The 26,657-nt window shown below is 42.2% G+C and overlaps 1 protein-coding gene across 6 annotated transcripts in view; it reads right to left on the bottom strand.

Annotated features, from left to right (window-relative positions):
* IPO8 (importin 8) overlaps positions 1–26,657 on the bottom strand; it is a 441,493-nt gene that overhangs the window by 160,853 nt on the left and 253,983 nt on the right. For all 6 annotated transcript variants that reach the window (XM_033950674.1, XM_033950671.1, XM_033950672.1 and 3 more), the window contains one exon: positions 11,529–11,689. In XM_033950674.1, coding sequence (XP_033806565.1) covers positions 11,529–11,689 — 161 coding nt within the window. The remainder of the gene's footprint in view (positions 1–11,528; positions 11,690–26,657) is intronic.

The following is a 26,657-nucleotide window of genomic DNA, read 5'->3' as shown; positions in this document are numbered from 1 at the left end:
ATCCAAAAACGATGCGCCTTTAAAGCCTTGGTATTAGCCTTCAAGACATTCCACATGATGACACCCAACTATATAGCATCAAAACTACAAATTTATGTCCCCAACCAATCACTGAAATCCCATGCAGAAAAATGGCTGGTCCTACCACCTGGCTGCTCACTCACGTCTGAGACAGTCAGAAAATGCTCTTATTCTCATTACAGATTATGGCACATCATCCCCCCATCTATTAGATCATTAGACAGTCTATGGAACTTCAAGAAGGCCGTGAAAACCTTCCTCTTTACAAACCCAGCTCCTTAACGACTCATGTCTGCACCCCTGATAGATGGATCTCAAAGGCACTGACTAATATACCAAATGGAATCTCACTAAAACTCGTATGCCATCACGAATATAACTTGAATTACTACCACATTTTCCGATAACAACGATGCACCCACCTGCAAAGAAAAAGCTATTTTGCTTATATGTTATGTCTTATCTATACAGAAAATGCTGCAATTTAAACCACCCTATGTATGTCTATAAAGTCTGTATTTTTTAAGTCTGTATGTTATGTCTATACTGTAAATGTTGTATTTCTCACTAAAGTTTGTCCTGCTATACTATGAATGTATTCTTGTAACCTGTTCTGGGCTCCTTTTGGGAGGATGGGCTAAATAAATGCTTAAATAAATAAAGGTAAACATGCTCTGTGTCCACAAAAGTCCAACCTCCCCCCAACAAGTGCAGATCAAAATTAGGATATTTCTCCATGGAATCACAATGCAATTATTCTGATTCTCATGTCATCACAGCAATAGCAACATAAATCTCTCCCAGGCACATTATGAAATGCAAAACCTAAAGAAAATCCACTCAACATACATTTAGCAAACAAGTTATACAACAGTAGTACTAACGCTATGATTCAAACAGGAAAAACCCTACTCTCGGGGAAATTTGGCACAAAATGAAAAATTCTACACAAAAATGTTGGAAATTCTATGCACAATATTTTAAAATTCTGCACATTATTTGTAATTTCTCCAATCATAAGGCCTAAACCACTCCCCCATCTTCTTTCTTCACTGGTAATATCACTCTCCAGGTTCCACCCTACCCAGTTCTCTCTCACTGCAACTTAGCTTCAGGTTCTACCCTCGCTTCACACTGATTTATTTTGAAACCCTTTCCTCCAGCTTTTCTGCCCCCTATTTCTTTTGTTCTAAACATAATACATAAACATTTGTGATACACAGTAGAGAATGACATGGGGAAAAAAATTTGTCCCTGTCTCCGCCCCGTCCTGTCCCTGCAAACTTGGTCCCCATCCCCATCTCATCCCTGCGAGCTTGGTCCCCATCCCCGTCCTGTCCTCGCAAGCTCAGTCCTTGTCTCCGCCCCATCAACCATCTGATCCCATCTGCACAAGCCTCAAATAGTTTTATACTGAATTTATTTTATTAAAGTATAAAAAGAATATTCTGTACAATTGTCATTTTATAAATCTAGAGGAAGAGATCTTCAGATGGCAGGGCTTTGTTTATAAATGTTTATCAACACATCTAATAAACTACTTTATCTTAAAGCAAAAAAAACACACAACAAACCCCAAAGAAAAGAAATAGAAATTTTTTTTCTACCTTTGTTGTCTGGTTTCTGCTTTCCTCATTTTCTCGTCATTCTCTTCCTTCCATCCACTGTCTGCCTTCTCCATGCCTCTTCCATATGGTATCCGCTGTTACTGTGCCTCTCCCTTCCATCTCTCCCTCCACCCCCCTCCCCACACCATTGGTATGGCACCCATCTTCTTCCCTCCATTCACCCCCATAGTCTGGAATCACTATCTTCTTCCCTTCCATCTTTCCTTCCCTCCCCCAGGTGTTTTTTTTAGCATCTCTCTCCTCCTTTCCTCCCCTCAGATCTGGTATCTGTCTCCCCAATCAGCATGTGCCATTTTTTTCTTTATCCCCTCCTTCCATCCAATATGCGCTCCCCTCTCTCTCTCCTCCCCATTTTCCTTCAGCATCTTCTCCCTTCTCTCTCCTCCCCACTTTCCTTCAGCATCTTTTCCCCTATCTCCCCTACCCCTTTCCTTCAGCATCTTCTCCCCTCTCTCTTCTACCCACTAACATGCAGCATTTTCTCCCCTCTCTCTCCTACCCACAGCATCTTCTCCCCTCTCCTACCCAACATGCAGCATCTTCTCCTCTTTCTCTCCTACCCAACATGCATCTTCTACCCTCTCTCTCCTACCCACTAACATGCAGCATCTTCTACCCTCTCTCCTCCCACCAACATGCATCTGCTCCCCTCCCGTTCTCTCTCCACTTCCTTCCAGCGTGTTCCCCTCTCTCTCCCTACAGCGTCTGTTCCTCTCTCCACTTCCCTTTGTGCAGTCCACAGCAGCCCCCCCCCTCTCCTCCCAATCGCCGCAGTCCGGGTATTTCCCTCCTCCCTTCCTCTCACTTTCGCTGATTTTAATTTGTTTGTCTCTGAGCTGCCCAAGCCTTTCATCAAGTAGTATGTGGCTACCCAAAACATCTACTCTGACGCAACTTCCTGTTTCCGGTTTCACTAATGCTATGATTCAAACAGCAAGAACCCTACTCTTGGGGAAATTTGGCACAAAATGGTTTTAAGCAGCCGCTGCGTGACTTGTTTAAAGGCTTGTGCCACTCAGTGAATCGCTAGTGAAGGTGAGGGGAAGGGAGTGAGGGAAGGAGATGCCCGGATGGCGGCTATTGGGAGGAAGGAGGGAGGGGGCTTCTGGACCAAGTGTTTGATGACTGTGCAAGTTCCCTCACTTAACTGCAGAGACAAGGCCATTCATCGCTCCATGGAGCAGTGAATGGCCTTGTCCCTGTACCTATGGCGACCATTCTTTTTTCCCATGTTTCAGCGGGTTACCCATGGGTAACAGTCACCGTGTCATTCTCTAGGTGCTGGGGAAAGATTTTATGTGTGCCGTGGATCACTAGAAGAACTAACAAGTCTATTCTGGAAGAGATCAAACCGGCTCAAAGTCCAAATGATGAAGTTATGACTATTTTAGTCACACTGTCAGAAGAGAAAGATCATTGGGAAGACTGAAGGAAACAGGCGAAGAGAGTGGCATGCAATCAGATGGCTAGACATGTTGAAAACAACCATGGAAATAATGCTGGAGGACCTTACCAGACTAGCACAAAACCAATTTCTTTTTAGATCAGTAATGCATCAAGTCACTAGGACTAGAACATAGCACTAGGACTAGAACATAGCACCTAACATCAACTGTGATAAAGAACGGAATTGAGGAACATCTATTGTTCAACCAATTGTGAAAATCATCCAAGATCTCCTGTGCGCCTGTCCAAAAGACAAAAATATCATCCATAATTTTAATAGCTGCTGTGTGGATTGTTTTTGAACCATTTTTGCTCAGAGACAAAGATAATAGCAAAGAATTTCAAGATCTATTTTTTTTTTGCAGACTGACTGTTCCCTAAATGCCTTGAAGCAGTTTTTTTTGTGTGAAATACTGGCCAACGTTGGTGGGACCTCCATTTGAAAATAGTCTTGTGGATGAGATTTAACTTCACTGCTAATATAGCTTTTTTTAATTTAAGAAAACCACTTTTTAATTGAAAGATAAGTTGTTTTGCAATATTTATATTTAAAGGATACTATATTTGAGCACCAACAAGAAATGAAATCTTTTTGAAAAATGATTCTGTATGTGAGGGTTAGCCTTTAGCAGGCATGTCCAACAGGTAGATTGCGATCTATCTGTAGATCGTGGAAGGATCAGAGGTAGATCACCAGCCCCACTTGGCTCCAATCTCTCCAGCAGCTTATTCCATTGCTAGGAGAGAGCTCATGCTGGCAGGTCGTCTGCCGAGGGCTTGCCACTGCTGCTGATCCTCTGTCTTTTTTCCCTGCCTGCGGGTGTATTAGGGGCGCTTGTTGTTTTTGTGCCAGTAGTTTGTGGGTATCCCAGGGGGCCGCCATCCACGCTCCACAACAATACGCCACAGGCCCGGCATCATACCTGGTCTCCATATTAGTTGTGGTGTGCTGGTCGTTGGTCGCTTCATAGTTTCGCTTTCGGGCAGACACAACAAAGTGTTATGATTTTGGTGGGCTTTTCCAATTTTGTTCTAATTTGCCTATGCCTTGCCTTCGAATTGGTTCAAACCACTGTGACTTTTACTTGCCTCTGTAATTTTATTTTGCCTAGCCTTTGCATTGATTCTACACTGCACTTTTATATCGTCTTCCCTTTGTGTTGATTCTACACTGTGTGCAGAATTTTTTAAATCGCATGTGGTGGTATTTTAACTCGTTTGGTGATATTTGATTTTATCTGGTTTGCTGGGACAGGTGTTTGAGTTTTTTGATGATTATTTTGGTGGTATTTGATTATTGGTGCCAGTATGATGAATTCTTATTTTTACTTTTAGAACTGCATGTGTGGTTTTGGCATCTCCAGTCCTTGTATTGCACATCATCCAGAGGTCTTCAGTTCCTGATGATCTTTAATACTTTGGGACAGTGACAGTTTTGGACCAGATTCAGCCAGTGTTTATACTAACTTAGCAGATTTGGCCTTTTTTACATCCAGCCACCCCAGTATAACAAAGATGAGTGTTCCAAAGAAGAGCAAAACCTACCACTTTCATGATGAATGGGAAATGGACTACTTCTTCATCATGGTGAAAGACAAGTGTTGTCTAATTTGTAACGCCCCAGTATCCTTGCCCAAAAAGGGTAATCTGAAACATCTTTATAAGGCTCTGCATAGCAATAAATTTGATGCTGATTTTCCACCCAAAAGTGAAATTTGTAAACTGAAGCTCAAATAACTTAAATCAAAATTGGCTACTCAGCAACAGTTGATGGCAAAGTAAAGGTCACATTCGATCAATGCAATCATAAGCATACTTCAAGGTCAGCAACCTGATCGCAAAGAAATGCAAACCTTTCACTGAAGGGGAATTTGTATAAGATTGTTTTCTTGAAGCAGCTGACAATCTTTTTGAAGGATTTAAAAATAAGAAAGAGCTCATAGCTGGTATTCAAGATGGACAATTGTCAAGAAACACCGCCATGCAGCGAATAGAAAAGATGTGTGGAGACACAACTGAACAATTGTTGGAGGATGTTTCAAATTATGTTGCTTTCTCACTCCAACTGGACATAAGAGACATAGCCCAGTTACTAGTCTTTATCCAAATGGTTTTTGAAGACTTCAGTGTTAAAGAAGAACTACTTGGAATGATTTTTTTTAAAAAGGGAGAACTACCGGTCAGGAAATATTCAGTTCTTTCCATTCTTTTGTGATAAAGTGTAATCTTCCATTGCATAGACTTGTTTGCATCACTACTGATGGAGCAGGGGTCTCAAAGTCCCTCCTTGAGGGCCGCAATTCAGTCGGGTTTTCAGGATCTCCCCAATGAATATTCATGAGATCTATGTGCATACACTGCTTTCAATGCATATTCATTGGGGAAATCCTGAAAACCCGACTGTATTGCAGCCCTCAAGGAGGGACTTTGAGATCCTTGTGATGGAGCAAGAGCAATGACAGGTGATGTTAAGGGTTTCATAGGCCTATGTAGACAGCATGACGACTTCCCAGATTTCCCTTCTTACCACTGCATCATTCACCAGCAAGTTTTGGCAAGCAAGAGACTCAAAATAAAGACTGTCATGGACATCACTTTCAAAATTGTAAATTCAGTTCATGGAAAATCACTTCTATAACGGCTTTTCAATCTTACTCTTGATGAAGGGGCAGCGGAAATCATTTTGCACACAGATAAAGATGGCTAAGTAGGCACAAATCTCTGCAAAGATTTTGTGATTTACTGAATGAAATAAGAAATTTTTTTGAAGGAGAGGGGAGATGACCAAGCAGAGTTGGAAGATGAGGAGTGGTTATGTGATCTGGCATTTCTCGCTGACTTTACAGGCAAACTGATATGAACCTTGAATTACAAGGTAAAAACAAATGCATTGGCAAGATGATGAGTACAGTTTCATCCTACAAGAGCAAATTTGAGCTAATGATGACTGACCTTGCAAACAACACTTCTGATCATTTTCCTAATACGGAGGACCATCTGGGACAATATCCAAATTTTGTTTTTCAGAATGAGAAGTATGTGACAGAAATCTGTTCTGTTAACCAGGATTTCAAAAATAGATTGTGACTTCCCAAAATTGGAACAGTTGTGAAGTACTTGTGATATCCATTCAAAGTAGATGTGGTATTAGTAAAAATTACTCATTGAACAAGCTATCTCTTGAAAATGAAATAACCCTTAATAATGACATTTTTCTCAAGACCCGAGCTGAGCAAGAATCGTTTTGGAAGCTAGTGCCTAGAGACAAATTTCCCAACTTGAAAAGATGCAGTGAAGCTGTACACTCCTGTTTCAGTTCAACTTATTTGTGTGTATCTGCATTTTCCCATCTGAAAATGACAAAGTGTACACAACATTCCAACATGACAGATGAACAACTCCTGGATTCGCTGGCCCTCACGTAATATTCACCCAACTTCAAAAAGCTGGTGGATGAAATGCAGGCTCAGATGTCTCACTAATGAGCAAGAGCAAAATATTAAAGATTGTACAAGATCAGCCTGGATCAGTACTCGACCTAAATTTAACACAAATTACTCAACAAAAGTTAAAGAAAGTTATTAAGACAGTTAAAGAAAGTTATTACTCAATAAAACTTTTAAGAAAACATGTACATTCCATTTCCTCTTGCAGTTCTTACTGGATCTTCGTCTCTCTGTTTTGTTTTTGCTTAATTTGCTTAACAGCTGATCACATCCAAGTAAATGACAGAAGGTTGGGGGGGGGAAATCCTCCTACTTTATTGGATTAAAATTTAATTTGAAACTTAATTGTCATGGTGGTAGATCACCGGCACTTTTGGCTGGAAAATGTAGATCACGACCTATTCGAAGTTGGACATGCCTGCCTTAGAAGATATCATACCTGTACTGCAAGGGGTAGATGAGCATTTTGCAAATAGAGGATGGGTACGAGAGCCTTCTTGTTGCAAAGTAATAGAAAAATGAGAAGGGCAGATTTGGGGTTTAAAAGACAAAAGCAGATGACTGCACAGGTTGGTTTAAACTTTTCTTTTATTGTCATTGTACTTGTTTTGTCATCAATAAAAATTGTTTGCACATAAAAATGGAAAAAGGGGAAGAGATCCGACATACCACCTTTCTGTGGTACAAAGTCGTTTACCTATTATATACAGGCATTTCTCTGTCTCTATTAGGCTCATAATCTAAGATTTTGTTTTGGCCCCTGGGGTGAATAAATAGAAACCACCCCCGCCCCCTCGTCCAAACATAGCAAGAAGTTGTACAGTAAATCTTTAGTACAAGACTAACACCCTCTTTTACTAAGGTGCGCTAACTGATTAGCACGCGCTAATTGCTAACGTTTCCATAGACTAACATGCACGTGTTAGCGTTTAGCATGTGCAAAATCGATTAGCGCATGCTAATCGGTTAGCGCACCTTAGTAAAAGAGGGCCTAAATAATGCAACCCATAGGACTTCCTCCCCCAAGGCCGTAGATCAGTTGGGTATGTGTGCAGCAAACAAATCATAATCATAACACAACTCAGTGGAACTCTCAGCCCATTTTATATATGGATCCCATACTTTAAGGAAGAATGTGATGCGGTTATGCAATTAAGCTGTCAATTTAGAAATGCGAAAAATAAAATCTAATTTACTAAGCAGCTGTCTCCGGAATAGAGGATAAGCTTGCTTCCAATGTGCAGCCAATAAAAGTCGACTAGCTGTAAATATGTGACAAATAAGCTTATGAAACTTACTGGGGACTGCAACTAATGGTAAGTGCAAAAGAGCACTACCGATGGACTTGTAAATTGTTCTGTGGAAAATTTCAGAAAGCAATTCAAAAACCATATCCCAGAAAGATACCTTTGGACAATCCCACCACACAAGGAGAAAGGATCCTTACTGTCCACAGTTTTTCCAGCACAAGTCTGATACTTGAGGGTACATTTATATAGCCGCACCAGAGTAAGGTACCACTGGTAAAGCATCTTATATCTGTTTCCCACCAAATAACTTGCAATGGAAGTGCATAATAGATGTTGATATAACTTCTCCCACTTATTGGTGGGGCATGGTCCAGGAGACCTTTCCAAAGTGCTATAAATTTCATAGGGGAGGGGGCCCATTCTGTTGAATGAGGGCCTTAAAAAAGCGACACACACCCTCCCTCTACTACCATTCTAAAGGTGTTTCAGGCAATTGTAATTCCCCAAGAGCCTTAGGGTAGATAAAGTCTGACACCTCGCAGTCTAAGCAACAAAGTTCATGATTTGCAAGCCCTGATGTTAGAGGCAGATCTGGATATTGTCGCTATCACAGAGACATGGTTCAGTGAATCCCATGGATGGGATGCAAACATACCGGGATATAATCTTTTTAGGAAGGACAGAGATGGTCAAAAAGGTGGAGTAGCTCTCTATATAAAGATCGATATCCAAGTGACTGAAATGCAAGGGACCTGGAGAAAGGAAGATTGCTCTGAAAAGAGAAGATGGAACTTCTATCTACTTGGGTGTAGTCTACAGACCTCTGACTCAATCGCAGCAAATTGATAAGGATCTGACTGTGGATATCCAAAAGTTTGGAAAGAAAGAGGAGATGCTGCTATTGGGAGATTTCAATCTGCCGGATATGGATTGGAATGTTCCGTCTGTAGAATCGGAAAGAAGTAGGGAGATTGTGGATGCCTTTCAAAAGGCTCTGCTCAGACAAATGGTGACTGAACCTACAAGGGAAAAATCAATACTGGATATGGTCCTCACAACTGGGGAGAATATCTCTAATGTTCGAGTGGGTGCTCATCTGGGAAGTAGTGATCATCAAACGGTTTGGTTTGATATAACAGCTAAAGTGGAGAGCGGCTGCACAATACTTGAAGTCCTAGATTTCAAACGTACGGATTTTAATAAAATGGGAGAGTACGTGAAGAAAAAGCTGTTAGGATGAGAGGACATAAGAGGTGGAAAAACAGTGGTCTAAACTGAAAGGAGCAATAAAAATGGCTACATACCTTTATGTGAAGAAAATAAATATAAACAAGAGAAAAAGAAACCAATATGGTTCTCCAAACTAGTGGCAAAGAAAATAAAGGCAAAAGAGTTGGCGTTTTTGAAATATAAACCCCCCCTCCAAGAAGAGGAGTATAGAAAGGACTACCGGGTGAAACTGAAAGAATCCAAGAGAGAGATACCTCTGGCAAAGATGCAGGCGGAAGAGCAAATGGCTACAAATGTAAAAAAGAGAGACAAAATTTTTTTCTGATATATTAGTGAAAGGAGGAAGATGAAAAATGGAATCGCTAAACTAAAAGATGCTGGAATCCGATATGTGGAGAGTGATGAGGAAAAAGCAAATGTGCTAAACAAATACTTCTGTTCTGTGTTCAAGGAAGAAAATCCTGGAGAAGGACTGAGATTGTTTGGCAAAATAACACAAGAAAATGGAGTAGATTCTGACCTGTTCACAGAGGAAAGTGTTTATGAACAACTTGAAAAACTGAAGGTGGACAACGTGATGGGACCAGACGGAATCCATCCCAGGATACTGAGGGAGCTCAGAGAGGTGGCTAAAGCAAAAAAAACAAACCAGGAAATAAACTGAGCAGATTAGAAGACATCTTTCATACTTGCCTGCAAAAAGAGAAACTGAAGGGGGCAGCAGACTCCTGGGAGAAGGAGGAAGTTTTAAAAGCTTTGATTGTCATCTTTCTGCAGTATGCTAGTGAGAATGGATAGTATACCCTAAGGTTCAGTATACCATTCCTATTGCACTGGAACATGAAATATGGGAAATATTATTTGAAACCAATGTACATTCTTTGCTCCTTTGAGCTTCTAAACTAATTGGATGAGGGCTAGGATCAGGTATCATGAACCATATTTTCACAACTATCTGGGAAATTTTTCTTCCATTTTATACTCCTCCCAATTCAGCTAGCCCAGTCTGACTGAGATATATGCATTAGGACTCCTTTCAGAACTCTACAATCATGGGTCTTAAATCCAGCCACTAAGTGCTGCTGCTGCTGCTACATATTGACTGGAACTCCGTAGCTTGGGTAAAAGCGGATAGCGTAGCTGGTTTTAAGAAAGGGTTGGACAAATTCCTGGAAGAAAAGTCCATAGTCTGTTATTTAGACATGGGGGAAGCCTCTGCTTGCCCTGGATCGGTAGCATGGAATGTTGCTACTCTTTAGGTTTTGGCTAGTACTATTGACCTGGATTGCCACCGTGAGAATGGGCTACAGGGCTTGATGGACCATTAGGCTGATCCAATAAGGCTATTCTTATGTTGTGTACCTCTTGGACTGTGAACCCTGCCATTCCTTAAATTCCCAACTGGCTTCACAAATAAAAGGCCTGACCAGAAATCAAAACCAGGTCATTTGCATTGCAGTATGCAGCAAAACTACTGTTACTGGGCCAACTGCAGAATATGAGTACTTTTACTTTATTATGGCCTCATCCATCATTTCCTCTTTTTAAAAACCTTCGACTCCAGACCATACTTGGGTGACATACGTTGTTGCAGAAGTGTTATTTCATGCAGAACTTTCACATGAGAGAGAGATATTTCAGTACACTGCTGTAAATCATCCTGAATGCCAAATTGTTGATACTTTACTGTTAAAAAAATTAAAATTTGATGCATATGATTTATAATACGCATATGTGCATCAAGCACAGCCGACAATGTGCTTTTGCTGGTCAGGAGGACTGGAGAGCAGCCTCCTATGAGATTCCTTCAGTCCTCAATCAGAAGGAGTAACAGTTTTCCTTTCTTCCCCATGAACTAGTGCATCATGCTCATGATATGCCTAAGTCAGCTGCAATTAGTCCCATTATTTTTATTCAGATTTTTTTTTCTAAATATCTTTAAGGTGTAAATTTCTCCAAGAACTGAACTTAGGAGAGTAAAGCATTAAACACCTATAAACTTACTAACTTTACAACATTAGCAGAAATTCTTCCAAGTAAATCTATATCATCAACAATACCACCAAAAACTGGGATTTATGAAGAGGCACTAAGTCAAAAGACTTTAGATTGAATCAAGATAGGCTACTTTATATTAAAGGTAACTATTATGCTCTATGTTTTGTATGTTTGTGTATCATGTGTAGTAATACGTCTATGGATTAAATTTGGCATACTTTATTTCAAAGGTACTGTCATATTATTGCTTTTTGATGGCAACTCACTTTCAGAACCCTAAGAAACAAGGCATCAAATTAAATTTATTATGCATTTCATCTTCATGGCATAATTATATGATTAAAGAACCCAAGATATTTTGTGGGAGATGATGGAAACTTAGAAATTTAAGTTTGTACAGTTTGATCAAAAATATTGTCTAAAAAGCAGCTAGATCACACAATCTGGACAATGCTTGCTGTGTGCCCTCACAGACTCTAATGCATATTTATTGTGGTGTTTCTACTTACCAGGCGCTGCGTCATATCCACAGCAATATAAGCAACCTCCTGGCTGTACTCACAGATCATCTTCTGAATGACATTAGTGAGGTCATCATTCTCAGTCTCCCTCACGATATGCAATAGCTCTTGCATCACCGGTTTGACATATGGTTTTATGTATTCCTTTGCTAATAAAAAAGAAAACTAATCAGAGGGTGTCCTCGCTGACAGGGAAAAACACACATTACATCTGTCTTAAAATTTGCCTTTTCTCAAAAGATGACAAAACAAACAGAATTTTGGAAGCAAAGTAATACTGAAAAATTTCCAAAATATATTGAATCTGCATATTTCCTCTCTTGTAAAACTATCAAAGCCATGGGGGGGGGGGGACTTTCTAAGCTGCAGTAGAGGTTTCCACTGCATGGTCTTCCATGTATCCGACAAAATTCTATTATCTTTATATTTCCTGGGCAAATTTATACTAATAAGATGAGACAAATGTAAAGGAAACAGGAGTCACCATTCCAAATATAACCAGTCTGGAACATTTTCCATAAGGTCTGGGTGAATCCAATACATACCCTGTCTTAGAATATAGGCTTGATGATACCTATAAAATTTGGAAAATTTACCCCTCCCTCCACAATTGTCTTTTGTAGAGATACTAAAGCAATTCTAGGTCTTTTACCCAACCAAACAAATTTAGTAAGAATACCATTTAACCTTTTGTAAAATGACCCCTGGAAAAAAATTGGTATCATACTCATTTGATAACAAACCACAGGCAATATCATCATTTTGATCATTTGAACTCTTCCCCACCAATAAAGATGTAAAGAATTCCATTGCTCACACATCTCTGTTATTTTTTTTAATAAAAGTTTTTCATTCTCCTTCACTGTGTCTTCTATTGTGTTTTTAATGGTAATACCTAAGTATTTTAATCCATCTTCTTTCCATATAAATGAGAATGAGTCAAATAAACCTTTGGTACAGTGAACATTAAGCGGAAGCCTTTTGGAAGTCAATTTGGTCCCAAATTAATTCTTTGTTAGAAAATCATGTTGCCCTTTCATATGATACTATATTATTTGGTACATCTATGAGGTTCAAAAGCCCAATTTCTGCAAATAATAATAAACTTTTATTAATATTGACAGGGGTTGCCATTCAGCAGATTACTGGAAATTGGAAAGATTACACTAAACTTAATTATACTTTTTGGTGAAACTCAGTATGTCATATTTATAAAATGGAGAGGGTGCTTGCCATGCAACAAGGAAATTATCATAAGTTTAAAAAGATTTGGGAGCCATTGATTATTTATTCTAATGATCAGACATCTTAAACACCTTAGTATTAGATATAGGAGGGGTGGGAGTGGGAAAGACAATAATTGATAATTGTTTATTATTAATATATGGGTGGGTGGGAAGGGATTCTTTTATACAGTGGTACCTTGGATTACGAGCATAATCCGTTCCAGGAGCAAGCTCGTATTCCAAAATGCTCGTTTATCAAAGCGAGTTTCCCCATAGGAAATAGTGGAAACTCGCTTTGAACCAAGGAAATTAGAGTTCAGCTCCCACTTGTTGACATGCTCTGTCCTTGGGCAAGTCTCTATCTACTCTCTGGAGCAGGAACATATTGTACTTGAATACTAATCACTGTACTATTAGCACTATATAATAATTGTTCTAAAAAAATAATATAGCAATAGGGTTGAATGGCCTTTTTTCTCAATGGAGGAGGGTAAATAATGGTGTGCTGCAGAGATCTATGCTGGGAGTAGTGCTATTTAACTTATTTATAAATGATCTAGAAAATTTATTTATTTATTTAAAACACTTGTACCCACATATCAACATCTATGCGGATAACAATACATACATAATTAAAGGAAGAAATTGGAACTATGAGCGAGGTGATTAAATTTACAGATGACATTAAACTATTCAAAGTTGTTAAAACGCATGTGGACTGTGAAAAACTGCAAGATCATCTTAGAAAATTGGACGACTGGGCATCCAAATGGCAGATGAAATTCAATGTGGACAAATGCAAAGTGATGCACACTGGGATAGCACTCAAAAAAAGGATCTGGGTATCAACATAGATAATACGCTGATGCCTTCCACCCAATGTGTTGCGGTGGTGGCCAAGAAGGCAAACAGTATGCTAAGAATATAATAAAGCCTCTTTATCACTCAATGGTACAACCTCACCTTGAAGATTACGTTCAGTTCTGGTCTCCTTATTAGAGAATGACACGGTGACAAAATTCATCACCGTTCCCGTCCCCGCGGATAACCGCGGGAAACCATTTTCATGTCATTCTTTAAGGAGAGAGGGAAGAATCAGAGTATAATTGGGCACAACCACTCACCCGCAAGCTTTGCTTTGAAGAATGCTGGTATAGGATTGAGGTTGAAATAGACAGTAGAAAATGACATGGGATTATTTCCCGCGGTTATCCGCGGGGATGGGAACGGTGATGAATTTTGTCACCGTGTCATTCTCTACTCCTTATCTCAAAAAAGATATAGCAGCATTAGAAAAAGTTCAAAGAAGAGCGACCTAGATGATAAAGAGTATGGAACTCCTCTGGTATGAGGAAAGACTAAAAAGGTTAGGGCTCTTCAGCTTGTAAAAGAGATGGCTAAGGGGAGATATAATTGAAGTCTACAAAATCCTGAGTACTGTAGAATGGGTACATGTGGATCGATTTTTTACTGCATCAAGATTTACAAAGACCAGGAGACACTCGAAGTTACAGAGTAATACTTTTAAAACCAATAGGAAGAAATATTTTTTCACTGAAAGAATAGTTAAGCTCTGAAACGTGTTGCCACAGGATGTGATAAGAGCAGTTGATGTAGCTGGTTTAAAAAAAGGTTTGGACAAATTCCTGGAGGAAAAGTCAATAGTCTGCTGTTGAGAGGGAAATGGGACGGTAGCATGGAATGCTACTACTGACTTGGATTGGGGCCTCTGTGAAGAAGGGGTACTGGGCTAGATGGACCATTGGTCTGACCCAGTAAGGCTGTTCTTATGTTCTTATCCAGTTATATGATTCACAGGTAGAGCTAATTCAGAGTAATGTAGCTTTAAAAACAAATACTCTCAACCTTCTCTGACAATATTTATATACAATGAGTCCATGTTTAAATTGCTCAATGTAAAAATTAAAAATTCATATTTTTCTACCCTAGAATCACAACATTTATTCAAAAATATATGAAAACTTTTCACTTCCACTCCCACCTGGAGCTGCCCCAACATAGGAGACATCAGCTGCCAGAGGAGAGAAGAGTCAGACCAGCGTAGGAGGTGAGCTCCGCTCCCCAATGTCCCTCCAGAATGGCACAGAACGATACTATTTAAAGGGCTTGGCGAGCTTGGCACAATGCCTAAGGCGCAAGCCATAGTCGTGCTCCTTAGTTCAGCGACCGAGCACAAGGACCTACAATACAGTTCTGTGCCACTTCCATTCTCAAGGGAAGTGGCGCGGGACCAGGCAGGCAGCCTTGTGCACCGCTCTGCCGCTACAGAAGGGAAGAGGAGGCAGCCGCATCAGCCGACCAAGCAAGCAGCCTTGTGCGCCGTTCTGCCGCTGGAGACAGCAAGTCCTGCTTCCCACACAATCCTCGTATGCTGGGCGTGAGCAGCAAGCATCGGAACAGGCAGCCGCTGGAAGCCGGCATGGCAGCACGGCCCTAATGAGAGCAAGCGGCTACTTTAACAGCAGCAGTGGTGGCAGCTGGTTTCAGCCTCCCTCTAGCCTCCCTCCCTTCCCCCAAAGCAGTGCTGGGCGGCACATCCGGGCCTCAGCTGCCTCCACCGCTGCTCTTCTGATTCCCTTCACGTTCGGGCGGAACATAGAGGAACAGGCCCGTCAAGCTGCGGCCGGAGGAACTATAAGGTATGGGGGAGAGGTTGGAGGGGGTGCAGGGTGGGGTGCCCTGTCTGCCTGCCTGGGGCTGGGGGGTGAGGAGTACAAGAGGAAGGAAATGAAGCTTAACATGGGGAGGGAAAGAGACAGAGCAAAGAAATGCTGAAGGAGGAGGGAGCATAGGGACAGGGATATGGACATGGAATAATGCTGGAAAGGGGAGGAATAAAGATACAGACATGTGATACTTAATGGAAGGGGAGGAAATGGTGTGCTATAGCATGAGATACACAATCGCTGATCCGGCACCCATCCAGTGCAATCAATGTCCACATTCAATAGATTAGGGGCTGGGAGTCCATCCCAATCGATTTTGAGTCAAATCAAGTGGTTTTTGAGGCAGAAATAAAAGTTTAAAAAAAATCTATTTTAAAATCCAAGATGGTTGCCATCACAAATTTGCACCATAAACGGCAAAAACAAAATCTGAAAATAAAAAAATAGCAAATTGGGGTCTGGAGCGGTGGGGGACCTGACCCTACCCTCAGAAACTGTATAAACGACTTAAATCGTTTTTACAAGCCACCCCAGAAATTCCCATAGGAAATAATGGAGGTACACACAGTCTCTGCAGTGCCATGTCTGTCAGTGATTTTAACAGCAGCTGAATGAAGAGAAAGGACTTTCTGCTTCAGAAACTTCTCCAAATGACCAGAGTGGAAGATCTTCGGACTGCCAGCCAGCCGGACCTCCACCCCCACAGATCCTCGCCCACGTGATTGGGATGGGAAAGGCAGCCTGAGTCCAGGTGAGTTTCGCTCCAGACACAAACAGCCTGCCATTGAAACTTACCAGCAGACTCCCAGGGGAAGGGACCCCAAATCTATACTGTAAATAGTGGCAGGCTGGCTCCACAGATCCACCAGAACTTCTCTGTGAAGCTGCAGTCCAGCACCGTGAAACTGCATCCTTTCCTCCGACAGGGGACCACTGGGAAGGGGGTCTCAAGGCCCTAAAGCCATCAAGAAATTAACTTTAAGAGAAAAAATAAGAAATTGAAGCAGAGCAACTGCAAAAGACTTCTGCACGGACTGCTTGCAGAAAGTGAAACTGGATTTGAACACCTAGCAAATGGAATCTGGAAAGGACATAACAGAATTGGAAATACCCTCCTTCAGAGACAAAAGCGTCAGGACAAAAATGTTCTTAATGATGGCTCCAATGTAGTGGAACTCCCTTCTTAAGGAATTAAAACTAGAAAAGGGTACTGGAAAGTTCAAAAAAGGAATAAAGACCATCCTTTTCATAGACCACTTTAATAAATAAACATTCTGGGGGGAGTAAAACAAGGGGAGACTAATGGCCAAACCCCACTTGGAACACGACAGGATGAAAACAAGGAAATTCACAAATGCAATGTATGTAATATGCAAATATGTAAGATAAATGTAGATATAGGGTAAATAGAGTAATCTAAAATACACACATACAGGATAAAGATAAGGTATAAACACTGTACAAGCTCATGTATGACATCATCATTGTAAAAGCTCTTAAACTGTAGCTCAGGTATTGCAACATCATTACCGATGCACATATATTGTAACATCATTATAGAAGCTCATAAATTATAGCTCATGTATAATAGTAACACCACTACTGAATCTCATGTATGGTAATATAATCTTCTCATGTATTATAACACCATTACTGAAGCTCAAGTATTGTAACACCAGTACTGAAGCTCATAAAATGTACCTTAGGTATAGTAACACCATTACTGAAGGTCTTGTATCATAAAAGAAGCCAATGTAAACCACTCTGAATTGACTATGTAGTCATTAGTAGTGGTACAGAAGCTTCCAATAAACAAACTGTTTCTAGAGGCACTTTAACAACTTGTGCCTGTGCCTGCCCGAGTCACCCTTTCCTAGATTACCAATGAGACTGGTAAGCTATATTATAAAAATGCTGCAGTGACTGGAAGTCTTATTGGACAAAAGCTGGGAAACAATTTTATCACCTCTAGAGAATTTTTTTTAAGTTAAGATGCTCAAAACACCTACTGCTTCCAAAGAAATTCTAGCTACTAAATCATCTAAACTTTCTGCTCAAAATTTAGGGCTCCTTTTACTAAGCTGCGATAGCGTTTTTAGCATGCTCTAAACCCATGCTACGCAGCTAGAACTAACGGCAGCTTAATGCTGGCGTTAGTGTCTAGTGTGTGCGGCAATTCTGTGTGCACTAAGCGTGCGCTAAAACCGCTATCGCAGCTTAGCCCTTAGCTCAGTATTTTATTGATAAAATTTCAAATTACAAAAACCAACATCAAAATTCTAGTTTTCATGAAAAATCCAGTATTCATTCTTCACCTACTTCGCAAGGATATAAGGCTATAGTTCTCGGCAAAATGAGTTTATTTAAAATTCCTTCTTTACAAGAAATACATACAACTATCACGTCAATGAATTCAAGCATATCCCCACATATCCCCACTGTTAATTTTCAAACATGCTATCCCACAACAACACCTTTCTGCATTCTATGATCTCAGAAAGTTTATCTCTACATGAAATGCTATCTCAATGAAAATTGTCCTAAAATCAAGGACCCTTCCAATTCAAATGCTCTAACTACCGGCCAATTACAAAACTTTCTGGAAAAAACTAATACATTACACCTTAATCAAACAGGTTTTAGGAAAAATTAAGGTACAGAAGCTGCGCTACTAGGTATCAACATATGTCAATTATCATTTAGCACGGTAAATCAGTTCTTTTCCTATCGTTAGACCTCTTGGAAGCATTCAACTTAGTAGATCATTCCATTCTTTTATCCATACTACAAGATACTGGGATCGGTGATACAGTCTTTAAATGGTTTCAATCCTTTCTTCATGATCGTACATACAATGTTTCCTTTGAAGCTCATACTTCACAAAACTTTAATCTTCTTCTGGTGTGCCTCAGGGCTCAACTCTATCTCCTACTTTGTTTAATATTTTTCTTTCCCCTTTACAGACTCTTCTTCAATCTTTAGATTTCATCACATTTGTCTATGCTGACGATATACAAATCTTAAAATAGTAAGAACAAAAAGGCAACCGAGTCACATCAAGGTTTGTGTGAGGGACGCTCAGGACGCCAAAATTGGCTCACACCTTACAAACCAAATGGAAAAATATATATAATGGACGATATATGATATATATGATACATTATATTATGTTGTAGGGTGCTCTCAGTGTGAACCCTCAGTGATAGGAGCGCAGCTCCGACACTTCACCTCTGGGTCAAGGCGGTAAGCCTCCACCCACACACCATCATCGAGCACCCCGAGTGTGCTGAAATCAAACAAATCAATCAATCACAAATGGGCCGCGATTCTCAATAAGTGCTCCCTGGATTTGATGGTGCTGTTGATTGACACCATCCAGGAAGTTTCTCATGAAATCAATGAACAGAGCACGGAGATTCAGTCTAAATTAACTTCTGACCCCATTTTATCACCTTTATTTGCCCAGTGTCTGCCCGATTTGCAGGCAGCACACGAACAGTATCGCAATAAAATTAAGCAGGGCAAAATTAAGAAATTCCACAGGGACACTGAGGATTATGCATCGGGATATGTATACTCCTGGATGCAGCCTCAGGGATCCTCTATGGTGGTGCCACAAGTCACCACATATCCAACTGATGATGGTTCATCCTCCAGTGATTCTGGTGGACGCAGTTCTTACATGGGGTCAAGTCGTTTTTTAGGCCGAGGTTCCAGGAGAGGCCCAAGAAGACGGTCCCGGGGCCGCAGGGGTTATCCAGACCGCAATGCAGCTCAAATATATAACCTTCCAGTGACTCGTTCGCAGGCAGCGAGGGGTCCCTAGTGGTCAACATATCGGGGGTTTCACTCTCCAATGCACAGACCCAATTGTTGGAGAAGGGGCTTTCTTTCGTTCCCACCACCGTTTTGGATTTTTTTACAGCACACAGGGATATGGCTCGGATTGTTAGGGGCCTCCAGATCAAGCTGTTCTTTTCTATTCAGGAGGGGCCCCGGGATGACTCCTTATTTAGGATTAAATCTCATTGGATCCCCCCGGGGCCCATGGACGCTCATATCAAAGTATTCCGTGACTTGGTATTACGTGATATTGACCAACTTAGGCAGGTTCGTTCCGGCCGCCATTTTGTTAATACCACTAGGGTCCAACAGCTTGCTCTGGAGGCCCTTAAGAACGCCCCCGACCTGGACATTAAACCCGCCGATAAGGGCGGAGCTGTGGTCGTTCAATCTTCGGCCCAGTATAATGCCCAAGTGGATGCTCACATTTCCAACGCAGACTGGTATACAAAACTTGAGGAGGATCCCTCCCCCACTCTGCGTAGGGAAATTGCTGTTGTTGTGCAGGAGGCGCTGCAGAATAACATCATCACCAAATCCGAAGCCAGATATTTATCCCAGGCTCCCAGCCGTAACCCCCACTTTTACACTGTACCCAAAATTCATAAAACCCTTAATAACCCCCCGGGCAGACCTATTGTGTCGCTTCGGGGTACGATTCTTGAGCCCTTATCCAAAATGGTTGACCACTTTTTGAAACCCAAGATCGCTCAGGCTCGGTCCTTTGTACGAGATACTACCAACTTTCTCAACAAAATTGAGAGCATTCAAGTGCAACAATCTGATCTTTTGGTAACCATGGATCTGGAAGCTTTATACAGTAACATACCTCAGACTGAAGCTCTAAAGATCGTTGAATACCATCTATCAGCGGGGCCTCATCATCGTATAACCAAAGCTTTTCTCATGCAATTAGCCACCCTGGTGTTACAAAAGAACTTTTTTGAAGTGCGCGGGGAGTTTTATCTCCAAACGCACGGGGTAGCCATGGGCACAGCCATGGCCCCTAGTGTGGCTAATCTTTACGTTACAAATTTTGAGGAACAGCTGTTATACTCGTCTGAGTGGATGACTCACATTGCCACATGGCTTCGTTTTATTAACGATGTGTTTCTCATATGGACTGACACTAGGACCAGGTTTTATGAATTTCTGACCTGGCTTAACACTCTTGATAGGCATTTAAAGTTTACTGCCACTATTAATGCAACCAGTGTCACCTATTTGGACACCAGGGTTAGCAAAAACGAGGGGAAACTGGTTACTACGGTCTTCCGGAAATCCACGGATCGGACTTCATACTTACATTACACCAGCTGTCATCCGGTCAGGTTGCGTCAATCGCTGCCTGTGGGGCAATTCCTCAGGATTCGACGTATTTGTTCGTCCTTGAGGGAGTATAAGACTCAAGCGAAGTTATTATCTCAGCGCTTCAAGGCCCACGGCTATCTTGAGTGGATCATTAGAAGAGCGTATCGTAGAGCTCGTTATGCTAACCCTGAGTTATTACGGGCTCCTGTGATCAGGCCACCTTTAGATCAGCAGGTGTGTGTTATATCGTTTTCTAACCAAGCCCACCAGATAGCGAACATTGTGAGAAAGCACTGGCATGTACTGGGTCATCATTCTGTTTTTAAGGAGGCTCCCTGTATAGCTTATGCCCGTCCTAAAAATCTGAAGGACTTACTGGCTACAAGGAGTCGGGCTCATATTGTGGGCAGTCATAAACCATGTGGGCATTGTGATATGTGCCGTTTATCTTTGTCCATTTCCACCTGGCAACATCCCCGGACTCAACGTACTTACTATCTCAGATCTCAAACGTCTTGTGATTCTGAATGGGTAGTTTACGTCATCATCTGCCCCTGTGGGTTGTGTTACGTGGGGCGGACCAGCAGAAGAATTAGGGTCAGACTACAAGAACACAGGAGCCGGATTCATACTGGATCTTATTCTGCCCCCCTTGTACCGCACTGTGCTGAATTTGGTCATCAATTCACTGATCTGTCTTGGTTCGTGCTTGAGCAAGTCCCTTGGGATTTCAGGGGGGATAGACAGGCCCATTTGAATCTCAGGGAACAATATTGGATTTTCCAATTACAATCTGTCCATCCCAACGGCCTTAATGAAGGCGTGGAATGGAATACCATTGTTTAATAGGGCCATTTGGATTTCATTTGGGTTTTGGGTTTCAGTATTTGTTTGTGTGTGGGGGGGGGGTTTCTGGCTGTGGTCTTTTAATTGGTTCAGTGTGTATGTTGAGTATGGATGGGTGGGTCATCGCCCGTGTGTGTGAATGGTTTATTGGTTGGGTTGTATGATTGGTTGGTTTGTGCATGACGTCACCTGTAGATTCGTTTTAGGCGGCATGCTCTTCCGTTCGGGCACCCCGCCCTCCAGCCGTCCTCTTTGTTCGTGTTCCATCGGGGGTCAGGTTCCTGAAGAAGGGCTTCTCCCGAAACCAGCGCGGTTGAACCTTTCCTCTTGGCGCGGTTGTTTGCGTTGTTTAGACTGTGAGATAGCTTTAGATAAGTATTGTGTGGTGTTTTTGATACTTTTTTGGTAGTTTTTGTATGGTTTTTGATTTTGTTGTGCGTACTTGGGGGGTTTGGCTGGCAGGGTTTGTGTGGGGGTCGTTCAGGTTGTTTGTGTAGAGTTTGATTTACTCACTTTTGATTGATTGATTTGTTTGATTTCAGCACACTCGGGGTGCTCTATGATGGTGTGTGGGTGGAGGCTTACCGCCTTGACCCAGAGGTGAAGTGTCGGAGCTGCGCTCCTATCACTGAGGGTTCACACTGAGAGCACCCTACAACATAATATAATGTATCATATATATCATATATCGTCCATTATATATATTTTTCCATTTGGTTTGTAAGGTGTGAGCCAATTTTGGCGTCCTGAGCGTCCCTCACACAAACCTTGATGTGACTCGGTTGCCTTTTTGTTCTTACTATTTTAGGATTTTTTCGGCATATCCGGAGTGTATTGTTGTTGATATACAAATCTTATCAATTGTTGATCCTTCAGATAATACTAACATCAATAGCATCAACGACAAACTGAAACACCTAAGAAACTGGCTTGCCCAAAATAAACTTTTATCAATCCATCAAAATCTAAAACATTACTCCGGAAAAATAAAAAAAATTCTACTTTATCATATCCCATTCTATTAAACGATACCCCAGTACCTTTAGTTAGGAATAATCTTGGATTCTACATTTTCATTTAACACACAAATTTCCTCAGTTGTACGAAGCTGTTTCCATAATTTACAATGTATTCGATTGATATACTCCTTACTTTAATCCTCTGCTATAAACGTCTTGGTCCATGCGCTTGTCATCAGTCGACTAGACTACTGCAATTCACTATACGGGTATACAAGCAAAAAACTCAAAAGACTTCAACTGATCCAAAATACAGCCTTAAAACAGGTCAGTTACACTATTACTCAAATTGCCTCATTGGTTACCAATATCACACTAATCACCTACAAAATTATTTTATTAGTATTTAAAATCCATTCTATAGATACTCCATTATTTCTCAGGAAATTCTTAACACCCTCTCGGACTCTAAGTTCTCTAAATCAAAATTGCCTAATAGTTCCTACTTTTAGAGAAATATTCCTTGATTCCATACATAATTCAATTTTTTCTGTTCAGGGTCCAGAATTATGGAACCTTCTTCCAAGTCATCCCAGACTTCAGACATCTCTCAATATTTTAAAGAAAAATCTCAAAACTTTTTATTTACTGATGCTTTTTCTTAAGCATTTGATTTTATAATATAGATCACACCAGTTGAAGAATACAGACCGTTCCTTGACCTCGTGCATTACTTTATCCCCTGCTTTCTCATTACAAATTGTATTTCCTCCCTTTTATCCTAATGTATTGTATGATTTTATTATTTTATTGTTTACTGTATTTCTTCTCTAATACTATTAGTTATTTGTACCCATAAAGCACAGTTACTTACAGTAACAGGTGTTATCCAGGGACAGAGCCGGCAAATATTTTCACATATGTGTGACGTCATCCACAGATCCCTGGTACAGACAGCTGCAAAAGTGCACCAGCACTTTAATAACTTTAGAAAGTTTGCGACTAACCGCACTGCACATGTGAGAGTGCCTTCCCACCCGACGTAGGGCACGCATCTCCTCAATTCAGTAAGCCAGCTAAGAAGCCAATCAGGAGAGGTGGGTGGGTTGTGAGAATATCTGCCTTCTCTAAAAATAATAGGGACCAGGAGATCTACCATTTTCTCAGTCATAGCACCCCAGCTTAGGAACAATTTACCACTATACCTACGTAATGAACCTTCCTTAGAAAAATTCAATCGCTCCTTAAAAAGCTTTCTGTATAAGTATGCATTCAATACATAGACAGCATAACTTACCAATTACTAAGCCTTTAGACCCTAATCAATCTTATGGGTAGGCCACCAAATTATCCTTATTTTATTTTATTTTCTTCTTATGTGTTCCCACCATATGTGTTCTTCCCTAAATGTTTCTTTTCTTTCTTTAAAGATTGTAGTTCATCCCCTTTGCCTTTTGTACCAGTTTGGATTAGAACGTATATAATTTTATACGTCTTGTTTACTCCTCCCCAAGCATTGAAATATATGATATTGCGTAGATAACAAATCTTAATAAACTTGAAACTTGAACTTGAAGTATATTCTCACATATGGGTGACCTCCAAGCTGACCAGAATGGGATGGTGGGAAGGTTGACCTGTAAGAAAAAACAAATGTTGCAATACTGCTTGGTCGAAGTGCCATCCCATCTGGAATAAGAGGCCAGAAAGTAAGGTGAGATGAAAGCATGAACCGAGGAGAAAAGAGCAGCTTTGCAGATTTCAACAAAGAGGGATAGAGCGGAAAAAAGCTATTGAAGTTGCCATAGCTCTGACTAAGAAGGCTGTGATCAGACTCTAGTTTCAGCCCACCCTGAGCATAACAGAACGGGATGCAAGCATTCAACAAAATGGAAATTGTTTTCTTGGAAATAGGGTGTCCCAACTTGTCAGAAACAAAGGAGACAAACAGTTGAAGGGATGTACTATGTGGCCGTGTACTGTAAAGATAAAAGGCCAATGCCCGTTTACAATCCAGAGTGTGACAAGCTGGTTCTCCAAAATTAGAATAAGGCTCAGGGATGCTGGAAAAACAATGGATGGATCGAGAGTAAAGAGAGAGACAATCTGTGGGAGGAACTTAGAAAGAGTGTGAAACACAACCCTGTAATAGAGGAACACCGGAAAAGATAGGTCCCCCATAAACATGCAAAATTCCTTACTTCTCAAGCAGAAGTCAGGGAAATGAGAAGAAACTACTTTCCAAGAATGGAATTAGAGATGAGCCAAAGAATTTGATACAAAGGAAGGCAACATCAATTTAGCAAGAACCACCGAACGATCCCAACCACTGGAGATGGGACGAGATTGAACCGTAAAAAGACTCTTCATGCATCTGGATAGCAAAGGATGAACAGAAAAAATATGTCATCCATGGGTTGATGAGAAACATGGATAGAACTGATATGGACTCTAATTAAAGAAGAATTGAGGCCAGAATCAGACAAGAAAAAAGAGATTTCAATACTGAGGAAACAGAGGTAGATTCTAAACTCCAGTAATGAAGGTTACACAAAGCAGAAAAGCATATCCATGTTTGCTGAGAACACTGCTGGGTAGACGTTGTATACAAACGTCCTAGAGGAACTCTGACAGGCTGAAAAAAGGGAAGCGCAGCTAAACTGAGCCCAATAGTACCAAGCCTTCAATCAAGAGACATCAAACTGAAAAAACTACTAGTCACACAGGCAGCAAAACTAGACCACCAACTCTCCAATCTACTAATCGCGACCCCAGACTAAAAAATTTTCAGAAAAGAAATAAAAACCCTGCTATTAAAAAAATCCACGAAGACTAACTAACACCGTATGAATCATTTCAATCCTCTGAAGTAACCTGCTCTACTCTGTAATACTTCTGGACATGTCTAGAAATCCTCTTCTGGAATTCTGAAATCCTCTTCTGCAGTGGCGTACCAAGGGGGGGGGGGGCGTGGGGGGAGGTCCGCCAAGCCTTGATGGGGTGCTCCCGGTCCGGTTTTCCCCCCCCTCCCCCTGAGTCCGGTTCAGCTCCGACGTCTGCATCTGGATTCCTCCCCGCACCATTTACCTGAAGCAGCCTGCAGCAAGATCGCTATCCCAGCGATCTTTGCACTGCTTCGGCTGTTTCCTTCGCCATGGTCCCGCCCTCCTCTGACGTCAGAGGAGGGGCGGGACCGCGGCAGAGGAAACAGAGCCAAAGCAGCACAAAGATCGCTGGGATCGCGATCTTGCTGCAGGCTGCTTCAGGTAAATGGTGCAGGCAAGTTGGGCGGATGAGCGGTCCTTCGAGGTGGTGGGAGGGCGAGTGGTCCTGCGGAGGGGGGTGTGCAGGCCTTCAGGGTGGGGCGGGCGGGTGGGCAGGCAGGCCGGCCTTGGGAGGGGGAAGGAGACAGGCCTTCAGGGGGACAGGCCTTCAAGGAAGGGACAGGCAGGCAGGCCTTCAAGGGGGGGGGACAGGCAGGCCTTCTGGGGAGGGTGCAGGCCTTCAAGGGGGGGACAGGCCCTCGAGGGGGGGTACAGGCCTTCAAGGGGGGGAACAGGCCTTCGAGAGGGGGTGCAAGCCTTCAAGGGGGGGGGACAGGCCTTCAAGGGGGGGACAGGCCTTCAAGAGGGGGGTGCAGGCCTTCAAGGGGGGTGCAGGCCTTCAAGGGGGGGACAGGCCTTCGAGGGGGTGCAGGCCTTCAAGAGGGGGGTGCAGGCCTTCGAGAGGGGGTGCAGGCCTTCAAGAGGGGGGTGCAGGCCTTCAAGGGGGGGGTGCAGGCCTTCAAGGGGGGGTGCAGGCCTTCAAGGGGGGACAGGCCTTCGAGAGGGGTACAGGCCTTCAAGAGGGGGGTGCAGGCCTTCAATGGGGGGGACAGACCTTCGAGGGGGGGTGCAGGCCTTCAAGGGGAGGTGCATGCCTTCAAGGGGGGGGGACAGGCCTTCGAGGGGATGTAGGCCTTCGAGAGGGGGTGCAGGCCTTCAAGAGGGGGGTGCAGGCCTTCAAGGGGGGGACAGGCCTTCGAGAGGGGGTGCAGGCCTTCAAGGGGGAGACAGGCCTTCGAAGGGGGTGCAGGCCTTTGAGGGGGGTGCAGGCCTTCAAGGGGGGGACAGGCATTCAGGGGGGTGCAGGCCTTAAAGGGGGGAGAGGCCTTCAGGGGTGGGATGCAGACCTTTAAGGGGGGGACAGGCCTTCAGGGGAGGGGGCCCTGGTGCAGAAGTACACGGAGGGAAGGGGGAGGGGTTC

This window comes from Geotrypetes seraphini, chromosome 7, assembly GCF_902459505.1.
Source record: "Geotrypetes seraphini chromosome 7, aGeoSer1.1, whole genome shotgun sequence".
Lineage (NCBI taxonomy): Eukaryota > Metazoa > Chordata > Amphibia > Gymnophiona > Dermophiidae > Geotrypetes > Geotrypetes seraphini.
Note: the sequence above shows the minus strand (reverse complement) of the source record. Positions and strands in the feature narration are given on the sequence as shown.